Raw genomic sequence first — 19,981 nt, 5'->3', positions numbered from 1 at the left:
TCCCAAAAGTTTTCCAGGACACTCAGCTCCCAGTGTTGGCAGAAGAGTTAAGTGGTCTGTGAGTTCCTAGCAGGTAAAAATCATTATACAAACACTAGATTAAAAAAAGAAACCAAAAAACAAAAAACAACTATTTTAAATTCTGGAAAGTGGCCAAAATATAGATACAAACTGAAAGAGAGTTTAAGTTTTTTGAAAATCGCGAATGGAAGGAGTTTGAATTGTGAACTATGGCTTAATCTGGAGATACTATGCAAACTCTCACACCTGTGGCAGCAACACAGTAGGGGAAACTACACCCTTATCAACAAAATACGACAGAGATTAGAGTTCAGGGCTGGAAAGTTAGCTGGAAATTTAAGGGGAAAATACTGGTAGTGAAAGAACAACGCAAGAAAAATGACCCAAATTCAGAACATACAATATCTAAACCCAGACCGATAGCTAAACTATGTACTAAACAGGGATGGATTACTGATACTGATACTTGCAACAATCAAGATGAGTCTTAAGAGTATTATGTTAAGTGAAAAGAAGTCAGACACTAAAGGCTCATACTGGATGACTGTATTTATATGACATTCCAGAAAAGACAACACCGTAGTTACTTACAGAAAGCAGGTCCGTGGTTGCCAGCACTAGAGGAGGAGGAGGGGGATTGATTGGCTGCTTTTCGTAGTGACAAATATATTCTACACTGTGATTGTGGTGGTAGTCTCATGATGTTATAAATGATGAGTTTATATATTTGATGAGTTGTTAAAACACATAAAATTGTACACTTAAAATTGGTGAATTTATTGTCCATAAATTATACCCAGTTTTAAAAAAACTTAAAATTTTCAAGGACTTTTGTTTCTGGCATAATTGACTAAGAATGGTGCCATTAATCTAGAACTTCTCTATTAACCTAGATTCTGTTATTTCCCCTTCTGCCTTCTGCTTCAGAACCATCGTCCAAAATGAGAGGTGTCACTAATGGGTGTGTTGCATATGTAAATAACAGAAGGCTGAAATAAAGGGGCAGAGCAAAGGAACTACTGGCCTAAAACAACATCCTTGGCAAAGATGAGATCAGGATTAGAGCAAGAATTACTAGTCACTTTGGAAGGGAGGGAAGGAGCAATACAAAAAAGCTTCTTAAGGTGGTCTATTAAGCAATAGTCGCGATCTAAGGAGAACTTTAGTCTTAGTTTCTTAGACTCACATCCTCTGTAACTGCACTGTCCAATAAGGTAACCACTGACATTTAATTTAAAATAAATTAAGTTCCTTGGTTACATTAGCCATATTTAAAGGCCTAAATAGCCCTGTGGGGCTAATGGCTATCAGAATAGTATGGAAAATGTTTCCATCACGAGAGAAAAGTTATTGGACAGCATTACTCTACAGGCTTCAGTTTCAAAATAAACTAAGACATCGTAAAAATGCCACAGAAGAAAAAGAAACAAGGAAGAGTATGTAAGAGTGAAACAGTACTTTGGTACTATAAAATACTTACAGAAGCGTGATAAAACTGGAGAAAGTCGGGCTTTAAAGTCGCACAGAACTGAGATCAAACTCCAATCTTATCACGTACTAATGTACAACACTGAGTAAATTAGTAAATTATTCCTCAGCACTTCAATTGAAGAAATGGGTATAACAAAATGAGTATAACAACAAACACTTTGTAAAGCCATCTCAGAGCTGTCGTAAGTATTACATGATGTGAGACGTACCTAACACTGTGAATGACATAGTACCGTGTTTCCCCAAAAATAAGACCTAATCAGAAAATAAGTCTTAGCAGATTTTTCAGGATGACATCCCCTGAACATAAACCCTCATGCGTCTTTTGGAGCACAACTTAATATAAGACCTGGTCTTATTTTCGGAGAAACGTGATATGAATATGAGTTCTTTAGTTTGATTTCAACTAAGCATAATGTTGGCATGTTGGCTACCTGACATTAATAATTGGCAACTCCTTTTATTTTATAGTTCACAATTTTGGTTAAGATATATCTACCAACCACTATTTCCTTGAAGTTTTAAGGTTATAAATGTATACTAGAATATACAAATAAATCACCTTTCAAAACAAAATGGTACTTATCTACAATTTTAAAAATAAAAGTATTAATTCTTACCTTAGATGAAATGATCCGGTTATCTATAAATTTCTGAGGTGTGTAAAGGCCATTCTGAGGAAATCTGTTGGCTATGTAAATAGTTCTTGTGTCACTTTGATGTGGTGGGTCAAAACCCTAAGTACCAAGCAGAGAAAAAGTAATCATGGTCAACAAGGTTAGTGGTCATGATTCTTTACTTTTGGTTTTATTTAACTGATCAGATTACACATATTATTACTGGCTTTGAACTTCATATAGTCTCTATTTATTTATTAGCAGAGTTAAGTCATATATGTTTTTCTTTCACAGGTAAACAGGCACATTTTCTTCAGATACAAACTAACTAGGTAATAGTTCTGGTAATGAAAAACCATCCATACTCTGTCAGAAATGCTACTACTAGAGAAAAATAATATAGAAGACCTACAGAAGCATTTGAAGATGAAGCTTCTTTCCTTTCCTATTATTCTTGGGGGCTCCTTTCCTTTTTCCCAGGATGGATTCCTACTCAAAGACGTGGAAGCCCTGTGTAGCTATGGCAGAGTTAGCACCTACCACGTCTGATGACAAAAGTTTACATTTTATTTCTTCCACACCCAGATCAACTTGACTTCAAAGAGCTTTGTTCCCAGAGAATTTACAATGCATTGGATTAGGGTCTTGCCCAGATTCATTTCATAATCCTCCCTTTGTGCTAGCTACATTATCAATTGACCCCCTGAAATATGGATATATAATAGATACATGTTATAATTCTGGCCTCAAGTTTAGGAGACTCTCTCTCAAGACACATTTAGTAATGATCTCTAGTGGTTATAGTGTTGTACTCTTTTTTCCTGGGTGGCCAGTGAATCTCCAATACTCCTTTGGTAGCTCTCGGGATCCCCTTGCCAGGCTGAAAGCAGTCACCAAATGCCAAGACCTTTTTTTGGTTCCAACAGGCAATGATTTGGAATTTCTTAGATTTTCCTTTTTCTCATGGTGGCCAAGGACTATTGACTAGCACTGCTAAGTTATTAAAAGGTCAATTAAACTTGGAATTCATGAACTACAATAATCTATTTTTAAATATTAAGGACTCTAATTTACTACTCTACTAAGTAATATGGCTGCCATTCAATGGTTAGCATCCCTGTGAAATTTCCATTAAGCACAGACATACAGATAGTGGAAATTCCCATATTACTTGGAGGGATATTTTGTTTAGTATATCAGAATATTAACAGTGTGGTATATATTTTCAACTGCTGTTATTCTGGTCATAAAAAAACATGATAAAAAAACATGATGTTTAATTTTATTTGTTTATGCTATTTATAGCGATGACCACATTTTGTGGATGTGGATGTGAACGTGCCATTATGTGTCTAATTTCAAAATCAGTTTCTTGAAGGATAAAATATGGCATGCATACTTATTTTCTTTTTTAAACACTTCACAATTATGCCTTTTCTTCCCCATGAGGGTCTCAAAATCAGAATTGGATCTTATTGCTCATCTTAATGATACGTGACATTTATTCATTCAACAAACATTTATTCAATTTAAGTCTGTTAAGTCATGAAGGAATATGTGACTTGTTATATACTCAAGCAAATCATAACATGTTCCAACTAAATAAATAAATGAACATAGTTTCAAAGTTAATGGCTGTATTTCTATGTATAGTCTATGGCTGTATTTCTCTAAGGGGGTTCATAGGAAGTTCGCCTGTAATCTTCATCAAGTTAAAAGAGGGGCATACAGGTAACGGCAGCATTACACTGCATGAGGCATATTTATTCAGTATCTACTCTGTAACATAAAACTAAGTCACATACCATGCATGTAAGTTTCTGGGATAAATGAAAGAAGTAAGAAAGTAAATTTGAGGGTCTAAAAGAATATATAAATCTTTATGAAGCTGTTTAGACAACTGAGACTGAGAAACACTCATACGGAATTTTATTTTTTGCTAATAAATTCCACCAAGACTGGAATTTATTACTATGTTCATCTAAAGTTAAGACACAAAAAACAAAACAAAGACCCTCCCCAAAAATACATATAATGTATATACTATTGCAACATTTCATTCACTAGTATATACATATATATATTTCCAAGGAAGCAAATGCTTGCTCATCGTTCTCCACTCATCTGTACTGGATGTACCAGTTATCACATACTCCAGATTTGGAACTCCTGAGGTTTCTACTAATATTTTAAGAGGATATATTGAAATGTTCAAAAAATAAAGTCAATTTTAAATTCTGTATGACCATATTCCAAAACATCATAATTTAAAATAAGAAGACAATTCCAAAAGGAGAATGTCCTTTTCCCCAAATAACATCCTATGCTATAACATCCACTTATGCATTTTGCATTTGTTTCAGTTGATTTAATTCACATTTCATCCAATCATGTTATAATCAATGGCACGCACATACATGTGGGTATGTTTTTTCCACACACAAAATAGTTAAATTTTATATTTGTGACTGTAGTATAGCTAAATGTCCCTCGTGGAAATTAAACCTATAACTTCAGTTCATTAGCATCATCTTCTCTGCAACAAATTACACTAGCCACAAACTAAATAAAAATAAAAGAATACAATTGAGCAGAAATAAAGAAACTGACTCATAGCAGGGTCCATAAATGAGCTCAGGGTCTGTGAATCTCTGAAACTGTATGCAAATTTGCACATATGTGCATTTTCTGATGCGAGTGAGCATAGTTTTCATCAGATTTTCATGATGTAAAGAAGCTTAAAACTATTTACCTAAAGTCTTGCTTTTGTAATCAGTTCCCCATCTCAATATTCCGTATTTTTAAAATGACACCAGAGAATCTATGTTTCAATAACCTCTACTTTCTTTAACAGGAGTTTAAAACAAACATCTATTACCAAGTTAATTGTATAACTATACTGTTAGGGTAAAGTTCAAGTGTAGTTTCAAACTATTTCTAGCAAGCACTATCAGCAATTCTATGGCACTGAGAAAGAAATACAATCTGAACTCCCTAATCACTAGGCTACATGCCAGGGTTCAGAAACCTTTGGCACGTATTACATTTTCTGTGGTCATCCCAGACTACCCATTCACACCCTCAACCCTTTGATGCTTGCCTGCTCCTTTCTCCTCTGGCTTCATACTGTCCCAAGCAAAGGAACAGAGATAGATTAATGGTATTCAAGCCACGGTGGTTTTATTTTAATGCCTGATGCTAAAAAGTAGACTATAGGCATTGGAAGCACATAATTTTAAATTATTTAAAAACAAAAATTCTCCTACTCTATAATATGGAATTCCAAACCTCTTTTCTGTTTGGATTTGTGAGCATATGTTAAAGCTACAGGTACTTAAAAAAAAAAAAAGTAATGATTTAGGGTGGAAAAAAATCTCATGGTGGCAATTAGGTGAAGAACTGATGACACAGGATTATTTGAAAGAGACTCCTTTTGTAACAGCAAACTGTTGAGACTTAGAGAAACCAAACCAGCAACCAGCTTTATAATATTCAGAAGCTAGAAGCAGTACTGGAAATGAATCACAACATCTTACATTATCTGGCATAAAGCAGTACTTGGAAATGAATCATAACAACGTGTTACATTATCTTACCAAATATACCAGCCTTTGCATTATCTTAAAATCCCAAAGATTTTATGAAAAATATAAGCATTATAAAGAGTTCAGAGACTAAAACCATACTCCTATGATTATTGTCACATTTCTTAACATAACAAGAAAACATCATCTTTAGAGTTCACAGTGATCAAAGTAAATTTATGCCTTTTATTTTAGTTGGCTATATGTTCCAACATCCACATGTACGTGAAAATGGCCTAGAAAAAGTACAATGTTTCTGAGGAAGAATGATTTAATGTATTTCACCACATCTACAAATTAGTTGTGAATTACTGTTTCCTGGACACAGACTTTGAATACAATACACCTATATGAAGGTATTGTAAGACCAAGAGAATATTACACTGTTACAAAGCAAGGTGACAGAGAATAACTTAAAATGCCCATGATATACACAAACACAATAATCTTACTTTTTGTTTCATGTTACCTAATTTTCATTTTAGGACTTAAGGTAGTTTGCCAAATCTATCAGATTTCTGGACTTCCAAGAACTTTGGCTTAGTGCAGGAATGAGTTGGGATTCGCTCTCTAGCTATAGCATATGAAATTTAGAGTGATCTTTCATTTCAAAATTCTTAAATCATCTGCCAATGCTTTACTACAAGAAAGCTCATCTCTGACAGGTTACATTACTTCCCAAACTTGATTGCCTACTCCAACATGTACCTCCAGCAAAAGCCTACTCATCCTTTAAATTTCAGCTTAAGAATTTCCTTCTCAAAGGAGCTTTACCTGACACTCCTGCTCCTCCAGAAACAAAGAAAGGCATTTGTTATTTACTATACCCACCCAACCTTTTATATACTCCCGTTATATAGATTTTATGACACTGAATTGCAATTGATTGTCTGTATATCCATATCACCCTGCAAATTGTGAGTCTTTTAAAAGTTATTGGAGTGACAATGGTTAAAAAAATTGTGTAGGTTTCAAGTGTACAATTCTATAATACATTATTTATACTTTGCATCCTGTGTTCACCACCCAGAGTCAGTTCTCCTTCCATCACCATTTATTTGACCCCCTTTTCCCTCTTCTACCAGCCTCTCAACCCTCTGGTAACCACTAAACCGTTGTCTGTGTCTATGAGTTTCTGTTTCTTCGTCTTGTTCATTTGTTGCTTTCAGTTTTATATCCCACATACAAGTGAAATCATATGGTTCTCGACTTTTCCCGTCTGACTTATTTTGCTTGACATATTCTCAAGATTCATTCATGTTGTCGCAAATGGCAGTATTTCACCTTTTGTTATTGCTGAGTAATATTCCATTGTACATATGTACCACATCTTCTTTATACAATCTTCTATCGAAGGACACTTGTTTCCATGTTTTGTGAATGCTACTGCAATGAACATATGGGTACATGAATCTTTACAAATGTTTTCAATTTTTTTGGGTACGTAGCCAGAAGAGGGATTGCTGTGTCATGATAACTCTAGTCTTAATTTTTTGAGGAACCTCCATACTGTTTCCCACAGTGGCTGTATCAATCTACATCCTGACCAGCAGTGTATGAGAGTTCCTTTTTCTTCACAACCTTTCCAACACTTTTTATTACTTGTCTTGTTGATAACAGTCGTTCTAACAGGTGTGAGGTGGTATCTTATTGTGGTTTTGATTTGCAGTTCCCTAAAAGCTAGTGAGGTTGATCATCTTTTCATACATCTGTTGGCTGTTTGTATATCTTCTTGGGAGAAGTATCTGTTCAGGTCTTCTGCCCATTTTTTAATTGGATTTTTCTGTTGTTGTTGTTAAGTAGTATGGGTTCTTTATATATTTTGGATATTAGCCCCTTATTGGAGGTGTTGTTTGCAAACATCTTCTCCCATTCGTTTGGTTGTCTCTTTGCTTTGTTGATGGTTTCTTTTGCTGAGCAGAAGACTTTTAGTTGGCTACAGTCCCGTTCATTTGCTTTTGCTTTTAGTTCCCTTGCCTTTGAGGTCAAATTCATAAAATCCTCTCTAAGAACAAGGTCCGTAAATGTAGTACTTGTTTTCGTCTATGTATTTTATTGTTTCAGGTCTTATATTTAGGTCTTTGATCCATTTTTAGTTAATTTTTGTATATGGTAACAAACAGCAGTCTAGTTTCATTCTTTTGTATGTGGCTTTCCAATTTTCCCAGCACCATATATTGAAGAGGCTTTCTTTTCTCCACTGTATGTTTTTGGCTCCTTTTTCGAAAATTATTTGCTCATATATATGTAAGTTTATTTCTGAGTTTTAATTCTGTTCCATTGGTCGGAGTTTCTGTTTTTCTGCCAATACCATATTGGTATTGATATTGTTGTTTTGTAGTATAACTTGCAGTCAGGGAGTGTATTACCTCTGGCTGTCTTTGTTCTCAGGATTCCTTTGGCTATTGGGGGTCTTTCGTGATTCCATACAAATCTGATTAATTTTTGTTCTATTTCTCTAAAAAATGCCATTGGGATTTTCATGGAGATTACATTAAATCAGTATATTGCTTTGAGTAATATGACCATTTTAATTATGTTGATTCTCCCAATTGATGAACACAGATTATCTTTCCACTTCTTTGTGTCTTCCTCAATTTCTTTTAAAAATGTCTTATAGCTTTCAGTGTATACATCCTTCACATCTTTTGTTAAGTTTATTTCTAGATATTTTATTCTTTTTGTTGCAACTGCAAAAATATTGTTTTCATTTCCTTTTTCTGAAATTTCACTCTTAGTATACAGGAACACAATGGACTCTTTCTTCTTCTTTTAAATATTTTTATTAAAAATATAGCTAACAAGCAATATTATATTACTTTCAGGTGTATACCACAGTTATCCAATGTTTATATACTTCAGGAACAGATTACCATAAGTCTACCAACCATATGACATCATACCACGCTATTGCAATATTGACTATATTTCCTATGCTGTATATTACAACCCCATGACTTATCTGTTTTATACCTGGAAACTTGGACCTTTTTTTAAGTTTTTCAATTACAGTTGACATTCAATATTATTTTATATTAATTTCAGGGGTACAGCATGGTGAGTAGACATTTATATAATTTAAGAAATGATCCCCCTGACTAGTCTAGTACCACCTGGCACTATACATAGTTATTATCATATTATTGACTATATTCCCTGTGCTTTACTTTACATCCCCAAGACTATTTTGTAACTAGAAATTTGTACTTCTTAATCCCTTCACCCTGCCCCTCAAGACCCCTCCCAACTATCACCCCAATAAATCTAGTGCCCATCTGACACCATACATAATTATTATACTATTATTGATTATATTCCTTATACTATACCCTACATCCCCATGACTACTTTGTAACAATCAATTTGTACTTCTTAGTCCCTTCCCGTTTTCACCCAGCCCCCTAACTCGCCTCCCACCTGGCAACCATCAAAATGTTCTCTGTATCTATGAGTTTGTTTCTGTTTTATTTTGTTCTTTAGATTCCACGTATAAGAGAAATCTGACATTGCATCAGTCTTTCTCTAACTTACGCCACTCAGCACAATACCCTCCAGGTCCATCCATGCTGCTACAGACGGCACGTGGAATATTGTGTGCCAATCCCTTCTGGCCTGCAAAGTTTGTTGAGTAATCTGCTGACAGTCTTATGGGAGCTCCCTTACAAGTAACTAGTTGTGGCTTTCCTCTTGCTTTTAGGATTCTCTGTCTCTAGCACTCTAATTGTAATGTGTTTTGGTGTGGACCTGTTTGGGTCACATCTTGACTCTGTGATCCCTGAGCTTGTAGGTCTAGTTCCTTCCCCAGATTAGGAAAGTTTTCAGGCATTATTTCTTCAAATAGGTTCTCAATCCCTTGCTTTCTCTCTTCTTTCTGGTACCCCTATGATGCGAATGTTGTTACACTTGATGTTGTCTCAGAGGTCCCTTAAACTACCTCAGTTTTTGGATTCTTTTCTTTTTGCTGTTCCGATTGGGTGTTTTCTGCTACCTTGTCCTCCAAATCGTTGATTTGATCCCCTGCTTCATTTAGCCTGCTGGTGATAGCTTTCTAGTGAATTCTTCATTTCAGTTATTGTATTCTTCATGTCTAACAGGTTCTTTTTTATGGTTTCCATGTCCTTTTATATGCTTGCTATCTCTGTTGAAGTTCTAAGTTCCTTGAGTATCCTTATAACCACTGTTGTGAACTCTGTATCTGGTAGGTTGCTTGTCTCCGTTTCATTTAGTACTTTTTCTGGAATTTTCTTTTGGCCTTTCATTTGGGATGTTTTTCTTTGTTTCCTCATTTTGGCTGCCTCTCTGTGTTTGTTTTCTACGTATTAAGTAGATCTGCTACTGTACTGTAGCTTTACTATATGTGTTTATTGTTTCTAATACCGTGTTTCCCCGAAAATAAGATCTAGGCAGACAATCAGTTTTAATGCGTCTTTTGGAGCAAAAATTAATATAAGACCCAGTATTACATTACATTATATTATATTAAAGACCTGGTCTTATAGTAAAATAAGTAGTTTTTTTGATATAAGAGTCTTAAAGGGAGCATATGCTAGTTATTTAACGAACATTTACTGAATGGGTTAAATTCTTTAGTTTTTCAGGTTCTGAGTTTGATTTTAAAATATCTTAATAAATTTTCTACCAAATTGAATTTAAATTCAACAATATTTAAATTGAAAGAAAAAACCTTAAAAGTGATTCTGTAAAGAGAAATCTACCATTATTGGTGAAAGAGGGGTTAATGGTAAACTTTTTATTCTGGTAATCCTAGTTGTCCTTTATTCATCAAAGCCATTTATTATAGCTTTACCGTTGGTGGGGGTTCATTTCTGGATGTCAAAGAAATCAACACATTGGGCTTATTAATTTTATATGCTAGGAACCTGAGAAACATGTTTCAGAAGAAAGTAAAACATGTCTATACAAGGTTTTAAAAGAAAAAGCAGCAAATCCTAAACTATTGCTATGAAAATTTGAAAATTAAACTTTAAGCAGAGAAGTGATTATTTAGCAACACTAGGTCAAATTGACATAATCCTGAAAATGTATTTAAAAAAACACAAAAGAATATTTTAGCATATTTTCAGCTCTTTCAGCAAGCAGTTAATTTATCCTGCATAATGACTATTAAAATTGTACTGGTGATCTGAAATTCCTGCCTTCTGCTGTCTTTCTGCATAAAATGAAAAGAATGCACTTTAGTAACCAATCAAAAAGTATTTACCAAGTACTATGTGCTTTGTAGTGTGCTAAGGACCACTGATGATAAAAAGAAATATATGACTTAGTCCCTACCCACTTGGAGTTGATGAAACCTTGGTGATTTAGGCCTTATTTAACTTAGAAATAATCTAGTTTCCTATTTAGTCTCTAGTTCCCTATTTCCTATTTAAGATCAAACTAGGATTATCTTCTGGTTTCAATGTGGGACACCCGGCACAGATACCTAGTAAGCAACTAGTTATATTTGTATAGATGTTAGGAAAAAGGGTTGGACTTGAGATTAGAACCCAACAAACATAATGATGATGGTTAAAGTCAAATATATGTCTGAGACTGCCAATTAAGAGTGTACAGAGGAGGACGAGAATAAGGATAAGAGATGGAATTCTCTGGGCTATCATTTAAGATACACGTCGGAGAAAAGGAATACACAAAGGAGAAAGATCACCAGACAGGAAGAAAAACAAGAAGAGCACGGTGGCAGAAACCCAAGAAAAAGTTGCAGAAAGGAATTATTTCAACGGAAAAAAGAATGACTACTGCATTTAATAATTAGGAAATCATTGCTGGCTTTGCCAATACTGTTTGAAAATAGTTAAAAGGGCTACCATGTATTGATGAATAGGGATGAAGACGAGAGTGAGGAAGTGGGAACAGTGGCTAACTATCGAAAAGCTAGATCAAATGAAAGATTTTTAGTGTAAGCAAATCATAAGCATATTTTTAGGTTTAAAATGAAGGATGGAGAAAAATTAATTTATGGGAAAGAAAAAGTTATTGGAGGATAAAAGAAGAGGAAAAAAACGATCAAAAGCCAAGGTGTAAAACATTAACTTGGGAAATGGATAAGATCTCGCCTTATTTGAAATGGAGAGAATTTTTTTAATTTGAAACATGAAAAACGGAGAGAGCTGAAATCATATACTATCACATTTTCTATATTGGTAATTCTAAGAAACACCTTTGTGATGAGTTGATATACTCTCATCAACTGAGTAATTACATTCAGTTACTCAGTGTGTGTTTACAGACTTCCTATCATGCTATGGCTTTCTGCACACACTTGTGTCTCTAGTGAATGCTCAGACTACTGTCACAAATCAGATCATCAATTCTTTCCTTTAAGATTCAATTAACTCTAAACTTCATATTCACTTTTTTATTACTAATAGATATTTATTGTACAAGTATAATAAATATAAAATATAATTAGGAAACTAGAGACTCTAATTATTAATGGTCAGGTGAAAGGAGGCTGAAAAAAGCTGTATAACTTTAAATATGTATTAAACCTTCTAAGAGATAACAGAATAATATGTTTTTTGGGTTTTTTGTTTTTGTTTTTGTTTTTTTAAAGAACGTAATACTGAGACAAATCAGGCAGATATACATCAAGAACAGATGGAAATGAACGAAGTCCGATAATAAATTCTGGATATGAAAAGTCATTTAAATAAAAAATTCAAAAGACAGGATAAACTCTAGATTGGACACAGGTGAGAGAATTAATGCACTGGAGGAAAGAACTAAGAAATTTACACTGAAAGTGGCACAGAATGAAATTAGACGAGAAATATGAAAAAGAAATTAAGAACCATACAGGACACATTAACGTCAAGCAAGAATTCTAGAATGAGAAAGTTAAAGGCTGAGAAGTAATATTTAAAAGAAAAAAAAGGCTGAAAATTTTTCTGAATGTAGAAATAAGAACCTTCAGATTGAAAGCACATATAACTATAGAGCTGGAAAAACAAAATTTTGAAAAATATGATGATACAGCGTAGTAAAGTAACGAATTATTGACAGAGGCAATCTTGAAAACAATTAAAAGAGATTACCAACAAAGTAATGACAATCAGATTAAAAGCATATTTTACATCAGCAATAATAAATGCCAGAAAGCACTGGAATAAGTAGTATCTTCAATATGTTGAGCAAAAGTAATTGTTAATCTAGAATTCTGTATCTACCTAAATTACTATTCAATAATAATTATGAAATCAAGACATTTTAAGACATAAAAACTAAGAGAGTTTACGTACATAGTAATTCTTGCCTTAAAATAACTAACGGATGTATTTCAACAAGAATAAAAGTAAATCCAGAGGGAAGGGATGGTATAGAAGAAACAATGGTGAGTAAAAGAAATCACTAAAATCCTTGTAGTAAATCAAAATGAATAACTGTTAAACAGTTAGAAAATGTTTCGAGTTTAAAAAGACATATGCGTAGAACAACACCACACATTGTGGGAGAAAATATTTGCAAATCACATACCTGACAAGGCTCTTGTATCTAGAACATGTAAAAAAAACTCTTACAATTCACTTAAAAGAATTTTTTTAATGGGCAAAGAGATCTGAATAGGCATTTCTCTAAAAAGATACACAAACTGCTAAAAGGGACATGAAAAGATGTTTGAAATCATTAATCATTAGGGAAATGTAAATCAAAACCACAAATTCTCAACCACTATAATCTGTAATCAAAAAGAGAAAAGCAAGTGTTGACAAGAATATGAGGACTCGTTACACATTGCTAGTGGGAATGTAAAATGGTGCAGCCACTTTGGAAAACAATTTGGCAATTCCTCTCAAAGTTAAAAATAGAGTTAACATATGACCCAATAATTATACTCCTTAGGTATATAACCAAGAGAAGTGAAAAATAAACATCCACACAAAAACTTGCACATGAATAGTCAAAACAGTATTATTTCCAAAAGGTGGAAACAAACTAAATATCCACTAATTGATGAATGGATAAACAAAATGTGTGTATCCATAATGGAATATTATTTGGCAATATAAAAGGAAGTACTGATAAATGCTACAACATGGATGAAACTTAAAAACATTATGCTAGGTGAAAGAAGCCAATCATAAAATACCACATGTTGTATGATGCCATTTATATGAAATGTCCAGAGTGGGCAAATCTACAGACAGAAGTAGATTAGTGATTGATTAGGTTTGCCGGAATAGAGTGTGAGTTAATGGGTTGAAAGTCTCTTTTAGAGAGGGTATAAAAATGTTCTAAAATTAGAGCGTGGCAATGGCTGCACAACTCTGAATATACTAAAAAAATTGAAATGTATACTATAAATGAGTAAATGGTATGGTATGTTAGTTGTATTTCAATACAGCTAAAAAAAGAGAAAAAAGAACTAAACTATTATGTAATAGTGATGTAGAAGGTGAGAGAGGGAATATTGGCATTAAAATCTTCTAAATCCATATATTATTTATAAGCAGACAGAGATACTCAATACACAGGCATAGCTGGAAAATAAAGGATGAAAATACAATCCATAGCTTCTACATCACCAAAACAGAAAATAGAATAAACTTAAATTCAATGCAAAGCCAATGAAAATTCTAGAAAGATTTTCCACCAAATTAGACTACTTATAAATAGTATATGGAGGAGTAAAGATGAAATTCTAAAGAAAAAAAAAAAAGGGGATTGGGGGTTCTGCCAGGCCAGTTATCAAGACTTATCATAAAAATACTATATTTAAGACAGTGCATTATTGGTGCACCAATAGATCAACAGATGAATGAAACAGAATAGAAGACCTAGAAAGAGAACAAGCTATGCAAAAGAGAATGCTGGTTTATGACACAGAAGGCAAACAACACAGATGAGTGGGGAAAAGATGACTTATTCAATAAACAGCATTGGGTCAATCAACTGTACACATGGAAGAAAATAAATTATCTACTTTATTCCATATATAAAAATCATTCCAGATACATTAAGGACCTAAATGTTGAAAAACTAAGTTTTAAGACAATTTGAAGAAAACATTAGAAATATAGCTTTATGATCTTGACAGTGGAAAGGAATTCCTAAACAAGTAATAAAAAGCAGAAATCATGTGCCTAATAAATTTACCTACTAATAAATTTAAAATTTCTGTACCAAAAAAGACACCATCAACAAAGTTAAATACAAGGGACAGACTGAAAGAAGATATTTACAACATATGACACAAAGAATTAGCACCAGATTACAGAAAGAACTAATAAAGTCAAACTATCCAATAGAAAAACGGGTAATCTATTCATATGAATGAAATATAGGATACTTGAATCTCACTAGCAATCAGGAAAATGCAAATCAAAGCAAAATGAGATATAATTCACACCCATCAGATTGCTAAATTTTTTCAAGTCTGACAGTACAAGGTGTTGACCAAGATGTAGGTAAAGGGGAACTCTCATGTTTTGGAAAATAATTTGGCAATATCTAGTACGTCATAATGTTATACCCCATGACCCAGCAATTCCACTTCTAAGTATTCCAATAAAATAAAGAAAATAAACATAAGAATGGTCACTGAAGCATTTTTTTGTAATAGGAAAAAAATGACAACAATGTAAATATCCATTAGGGAAGAAGAGCCGCCGAGAAGGCTGTCTAGGACAGGGGTTCATTTTGGTCATTCCAGAGCCTAGCAACATGCTATCACAGAGTAGGTGTTCAGAAAATGTCTGAGTGAATTAATATGTAAACATGAGAGAAATGGTGTTACCTAAAGTGGATGTAGAATTGAGAAACTGTCTTTGATACATGGAGAATTAAAAACAGACCAAAATCGCTACCTACATGAGGTAAATGAGACAAATAAGAAAATTGTAGAGTATATTAAATAGTGTAAGTGCTAAGAGAAATATAAAGCAGGGAAGGGGGATAGGGAAGTACTGGGGAAGGTTACAATTTTATATTGGATGTCCAGAAAAGGCCTCACTTATAAGGTAACAACTGAATAAAGACTTGAAGGGAGTGAAAAAAACAGATAACTGGAGGAAGAACATTCCAGGCAGAGAGGTAACAGCCAGGGTAAAGATCCTGAGAGTGAAGTACTGTATGCCTGACACTTCTGATGAATTGCAAGGCTGCCAGTGTGGATAAAGCAAGTGAGTGAAGAATGATGGGAAATGAAAAGTGGTTGGAGGGTGGGGTGGGAGGGGGGAATGATACAGATCAAGTTGAGACTTTGGTTTTTACTCTGAGCAAGAAAGCAAATCCTTAGCAGGTTTTAAACACAGGAATTACATGATCTAACTTGTGTTTTAATAAGATCACTCTGGCTGCTATGTTGAAAACAGACCGCAGGGATAGAAGGGATACTGAATAACAATAATGGCAATCCTTAGGTTCTTTGGAGGATCTGGTCAAGGTCCCCTAACTTCAGTGCTGCCGGGATACTTGGGATTCCTGTAATGCTCCCTAACCAAATGGAAAACTGGGTATCTAGGAATATGTCTGAATATATGGATAGAAGCAAATCTTCAAAGATCTAGGTTCTTAAACATTAATTCCTGAGGTTAAAACTTTTAGCCACACCAAAATAATACCACCATAGGCCTGTGCTTCCTTTTCCTACTCTTTATTCAGTCCTTGAGAGAAAGGCAAAGAATGCAGGTACTTCCAAACTGATACTGAAATAAATCTGACACTCATTCATGTATTCAACCAACATTTGGTATGTGAGTACTTACAGTGGGCCAGCTGCTCTCGTGAGCTCAAGGGATATAAAGAAGAACGAGATACGGCCCAGTCCTAAGATATTTACAGTGTATAGTCTAGTGAGGGAGATATCTAGACTTAGATAATGTATTACATAGAAACACAGTGGCACTAGTAGAAATATAACATGAGCCACAAATGCAAGCCACATATATAATTTAAAATTTTCTGTTAACCACCTTTTTTTAAAAGTAAAAACAGGTGAAATTACTTGTAATAATATTTTACTTTACCCAATATACCCAAAATATTATCTCAATATGTAAGCAATATAAAAAAATTGAGATATTTTACATTCTTTTTTTAATACTCTTTTTGAAATCCTGTTTGAACTAGTCATGTTTCAATGCATCGGACAGTTCCGTTATGCAGAACAGACCGATTTTTCTTTTAAAGAAAATGGAAAACAATTTGACATTTGCAGGTATAAGACAAACTAAAATAGTAGAGGGAGGCTTGAACATGTTCACAGGTTGAAGGAAAAGAGAGTAAATGTACTAGTACAGATAATTGATGGGGACTGTGGAGAATGGGATTAAGAGGACAAATGGTTAGCTTAAAAAGAGGATAATCACACCCTCCTTTGTGACAGGTGGAAAGGGAAGAATTAAGTACAGTTAAAAGCAAGTTTGGTGAGTGTGATTGATGAGAGAACAGGAAGTTAAGAGAGTTTTAAGAGCATCCCGTTTTTCTCAGTGAATCAAAAGACAATCTTACCAGCCCTTCCATCTTTGCCAATACAAATCTGAAGGGACTACATTTATGGAACAATTTAAGAAATGGTATCTTAGTATGACAACATTAAGTTGTACTTTTGTAAAATCACAGTTTTCTAGCTTTCTTCCGGACTGGTCACCTATTCAGCAAACATGTATCCAATGTCTACTCTACGTCAAGTACTGTATGGGACTGAGCATACAGAGATGAAAAAGGCCTTCAACGACCTACATTTGTATCCTCAGCATTTAGAATATTATAATGGCTGCACAAAGTAAGTGCTTTAAAAACATAGCATTACATTGCCCTGTAAATATTACAAATCAACTAACGTGTATTTACAAAGACTTTCATTTAAAAGTGTATAAAGTAGTGCCGTCCAGTAGTTTTTTGTGATAATAAAAATGTTCTACTCTGATTTGTGACAGTAGCTAATAGTCGCATTAATTTTTAATCTAATAAATTAGAATTTTAATAGCCAATGTAGTCAACGACTACCATACAAATGTAAATATTAGAATACAGTGAGTAGCTAATGGCATTTCCAGTATTATAATCAAGGTGCTGTCATCTTTAATTGGTTAATACACATAATATGCTGTTAGAAATGGGTACACTATGGATAATACTAATTGTACCAGAAAAACACCATAAGAAAGTCTTAGTGTGAAATAACTAGCATTGTGAATCGAAAAAGAATAAAAGACAAAGAAAAATGAAAGGATATTCCAATCTTTTCACTTTACTTCCACAAGGGAAAACATCAAACTTCTGACAATCTCCTGATTTGTCTCACCATGTCAAATAGTGAAAATGTTTTGTGGAGATAAGGGAGTCAAATATTTCTTTAATTAGAGAGAAATTACTAGAGCACAGAAGTTGTTTCTGTAATAAAATGACAATAAATTTTCTTAGGCAAGAGAAGAGAAATTGTTGAAAATCAGGATTCATATAATGAATAGTGTTTATGACTCCAAAAACCTGTTCTTGTGATTTATTAATTTCCCCAAATTTGTCTCACTTATCTGAATTTTAAAAATGAACCTATTGCTAAAACACATGGTGACTCAATCCATCGAGCAAATGGAAGTATTATCTAAACTAGACTTTGAGTTAAGTAATTCCTGGTATAGTAACTAGAGCTACTGTTTATAACTGGGATAGTAAAACATACTTTTATTACTCTGTGTATCCACTATCCTCAATGTATAATTTAAGTGACTGTACAAAGTTAATCAGAGACGCAAAGTCCTACACTGGCACAGGTCTGATTACATACTTAGAAGATCTGATAACTTAAAAATAAAGCCAGTGAGGTGGGCAGCTAAATGTCAGAGATAGTATTTTTTATGCATAGCAACTTGTTCAGCTTGTTAACCACCTGGTGAGGCAGTTGTCTTGTAAATTAACCACACAACTTCCTGCCCTTCCTTTCAGTTGTATTCATATGAAGCCATTTTAAAAAAACATTACCAATTGTCTATATTAAGGATGAGTGGTTACACAACCAGGATTTTATTCAGGTTAACAAAAATACCTAACATTGAGAAGTGGTGTCTTATTAAATTTACTAGGAAAAGCTTTAAGAGAACCACTTTAGAATGATATTCCTATCATACAAAAACACCATCAGGGAAATAAGCCTTTTCTATACATGAAGATTGCCAAATCAAAAGCGTAAGATCAGACCTGTAATAATTAACTCCCAGAGTCAAGTTACTGTTCTATGGCTTACTGAAACAAAGTCGAACTATTACCATAATACCGTATTATACTGATATCATTAGCTCTGTTTCCTAATAAGTTATATATCTGGGATATCTGAATTTACAATTAGCTAAAGACAGAGAACCAACATTTGTTTGAGAAAGATGCAAGCAGTCTAGTTTTATTTATAAGATTTTTTTTTTTTGAGATTGATGTCCACTGCAAAATGAATTAACAGAAGATTGGATTTGAAATAGTATACCTCTTAGCCTTAACATTAAAATGCTGTTCTACAGCAGGAGAAGAGTTATCCATGCTTTAGTCTCACAAAAATCGTTTTGGTTTCATTGCCTTTTTAATTAGTAAATGAAACCAATGAATTGTAGAAGCACTTAATTTGTGCGATTTAGAAATTTAGCAGCACCCAGTAACAAACCTCAAAATAGAGACAAGGTTGGGCTTCTTCAGCCAGGAGCAATTTCTGTCCTAATATGCCACTGTTGCCTTCCTGTTGTAGTTGCCAGGAGGCAGGACAGATTTTTCTCTCTGAATTGATTCTGAGAAAGGTGGCGCTTTTGATATGCCTTAAATTACCCTCTTCTAAGATTTCTTTTTCCTCCAGATATTCCATTGGTTCCAGACCTGTCTCGCTCAAACTGCCTTCAGAAGAACGGAAAAAAGTAAGGCCTACATTCCAAAAGTTTCACTTGGGGGTGGGGAGCGGGCAAGGTAAGAAGGAAAACGTAGTCCTTCGTAACTGTCGTACAAATCTTTTCCGAAACTAAACGAGGGTGTTGGGAGTATTTTCTTTCCCTCACCCAGGCCATGGGTAACGTTTCTTTTGTCGAGAGGGGTTAGACGAGATAAGGTCCCCTCCTCCTGGATAATCAACGCAACACTGAATCGTGACACTAATTGAAATCAGTGACGAAAGGGGGCTGAAGACAAGTCCTGCCCTCTTCTCTGCACTCAAACGTGTCCCAAATTGCTAGAGACAGGAAACGCAAGCCTCTTTCCTCTCCCCAAGGCCTACTCTCTCGCCGTTCCCTCGCCGTTTCCTCGGGGGACGCCAACCCCGCTCCGGACCCC

At 34.3% G+C, this 19,981-nt stretch overlaps 1 protein-coding gene across 3 annotated transcripts in view; it reads right to left on the bottom strand.

The window, feature by feature from the left end:
* ATP11B (ATPase phospholipid transporting 11B (putative)) overlaps positions 1-19,981 on the bottom strand; it is a 98,944-nt gene that overhangs the window by 78,353 nt on the left and 610 nt on the right. For all 3 annotated transcript variants that reach the window (XR_012494943.2, XM_074328454.2, XM_074328448.2), the window contains exon 2: positions 2,133-2,249. Coding sequence is in view for 2 of the 3 variants with exons in the window: in XM_074328454.2 (XP_074184555.1) it covers positions 2,133-2,249 (117 nt within the window). In the remaining variant the exon portion in view is untranslated. The remainder of the gene's footprint in view (positions 1-2,132; positions 2,250-19,981) is intronic.

This window comes from Rhinolophus sinicus, chromosome 17, assembly GCF_057876585.1.
Source record: "Rhinolophus sinicus isolate RSI-liver-muscle chromosome 17, RSI-T2T, whole genome shotgun sequence".
In the NCBI taxonomy this organism is placed as follows: Eukaryota; Metazoa; Chordata; class Mammalia; order Chiroptera; family Rhinolophidae; genus Rhinolophus; species Rhinolophus sinicus.
The sequence above is the reverse complement of the archived record's forward strand: the minus strand, read 5'-3'. Positions and strand labels throughout refer to the sequence as shown.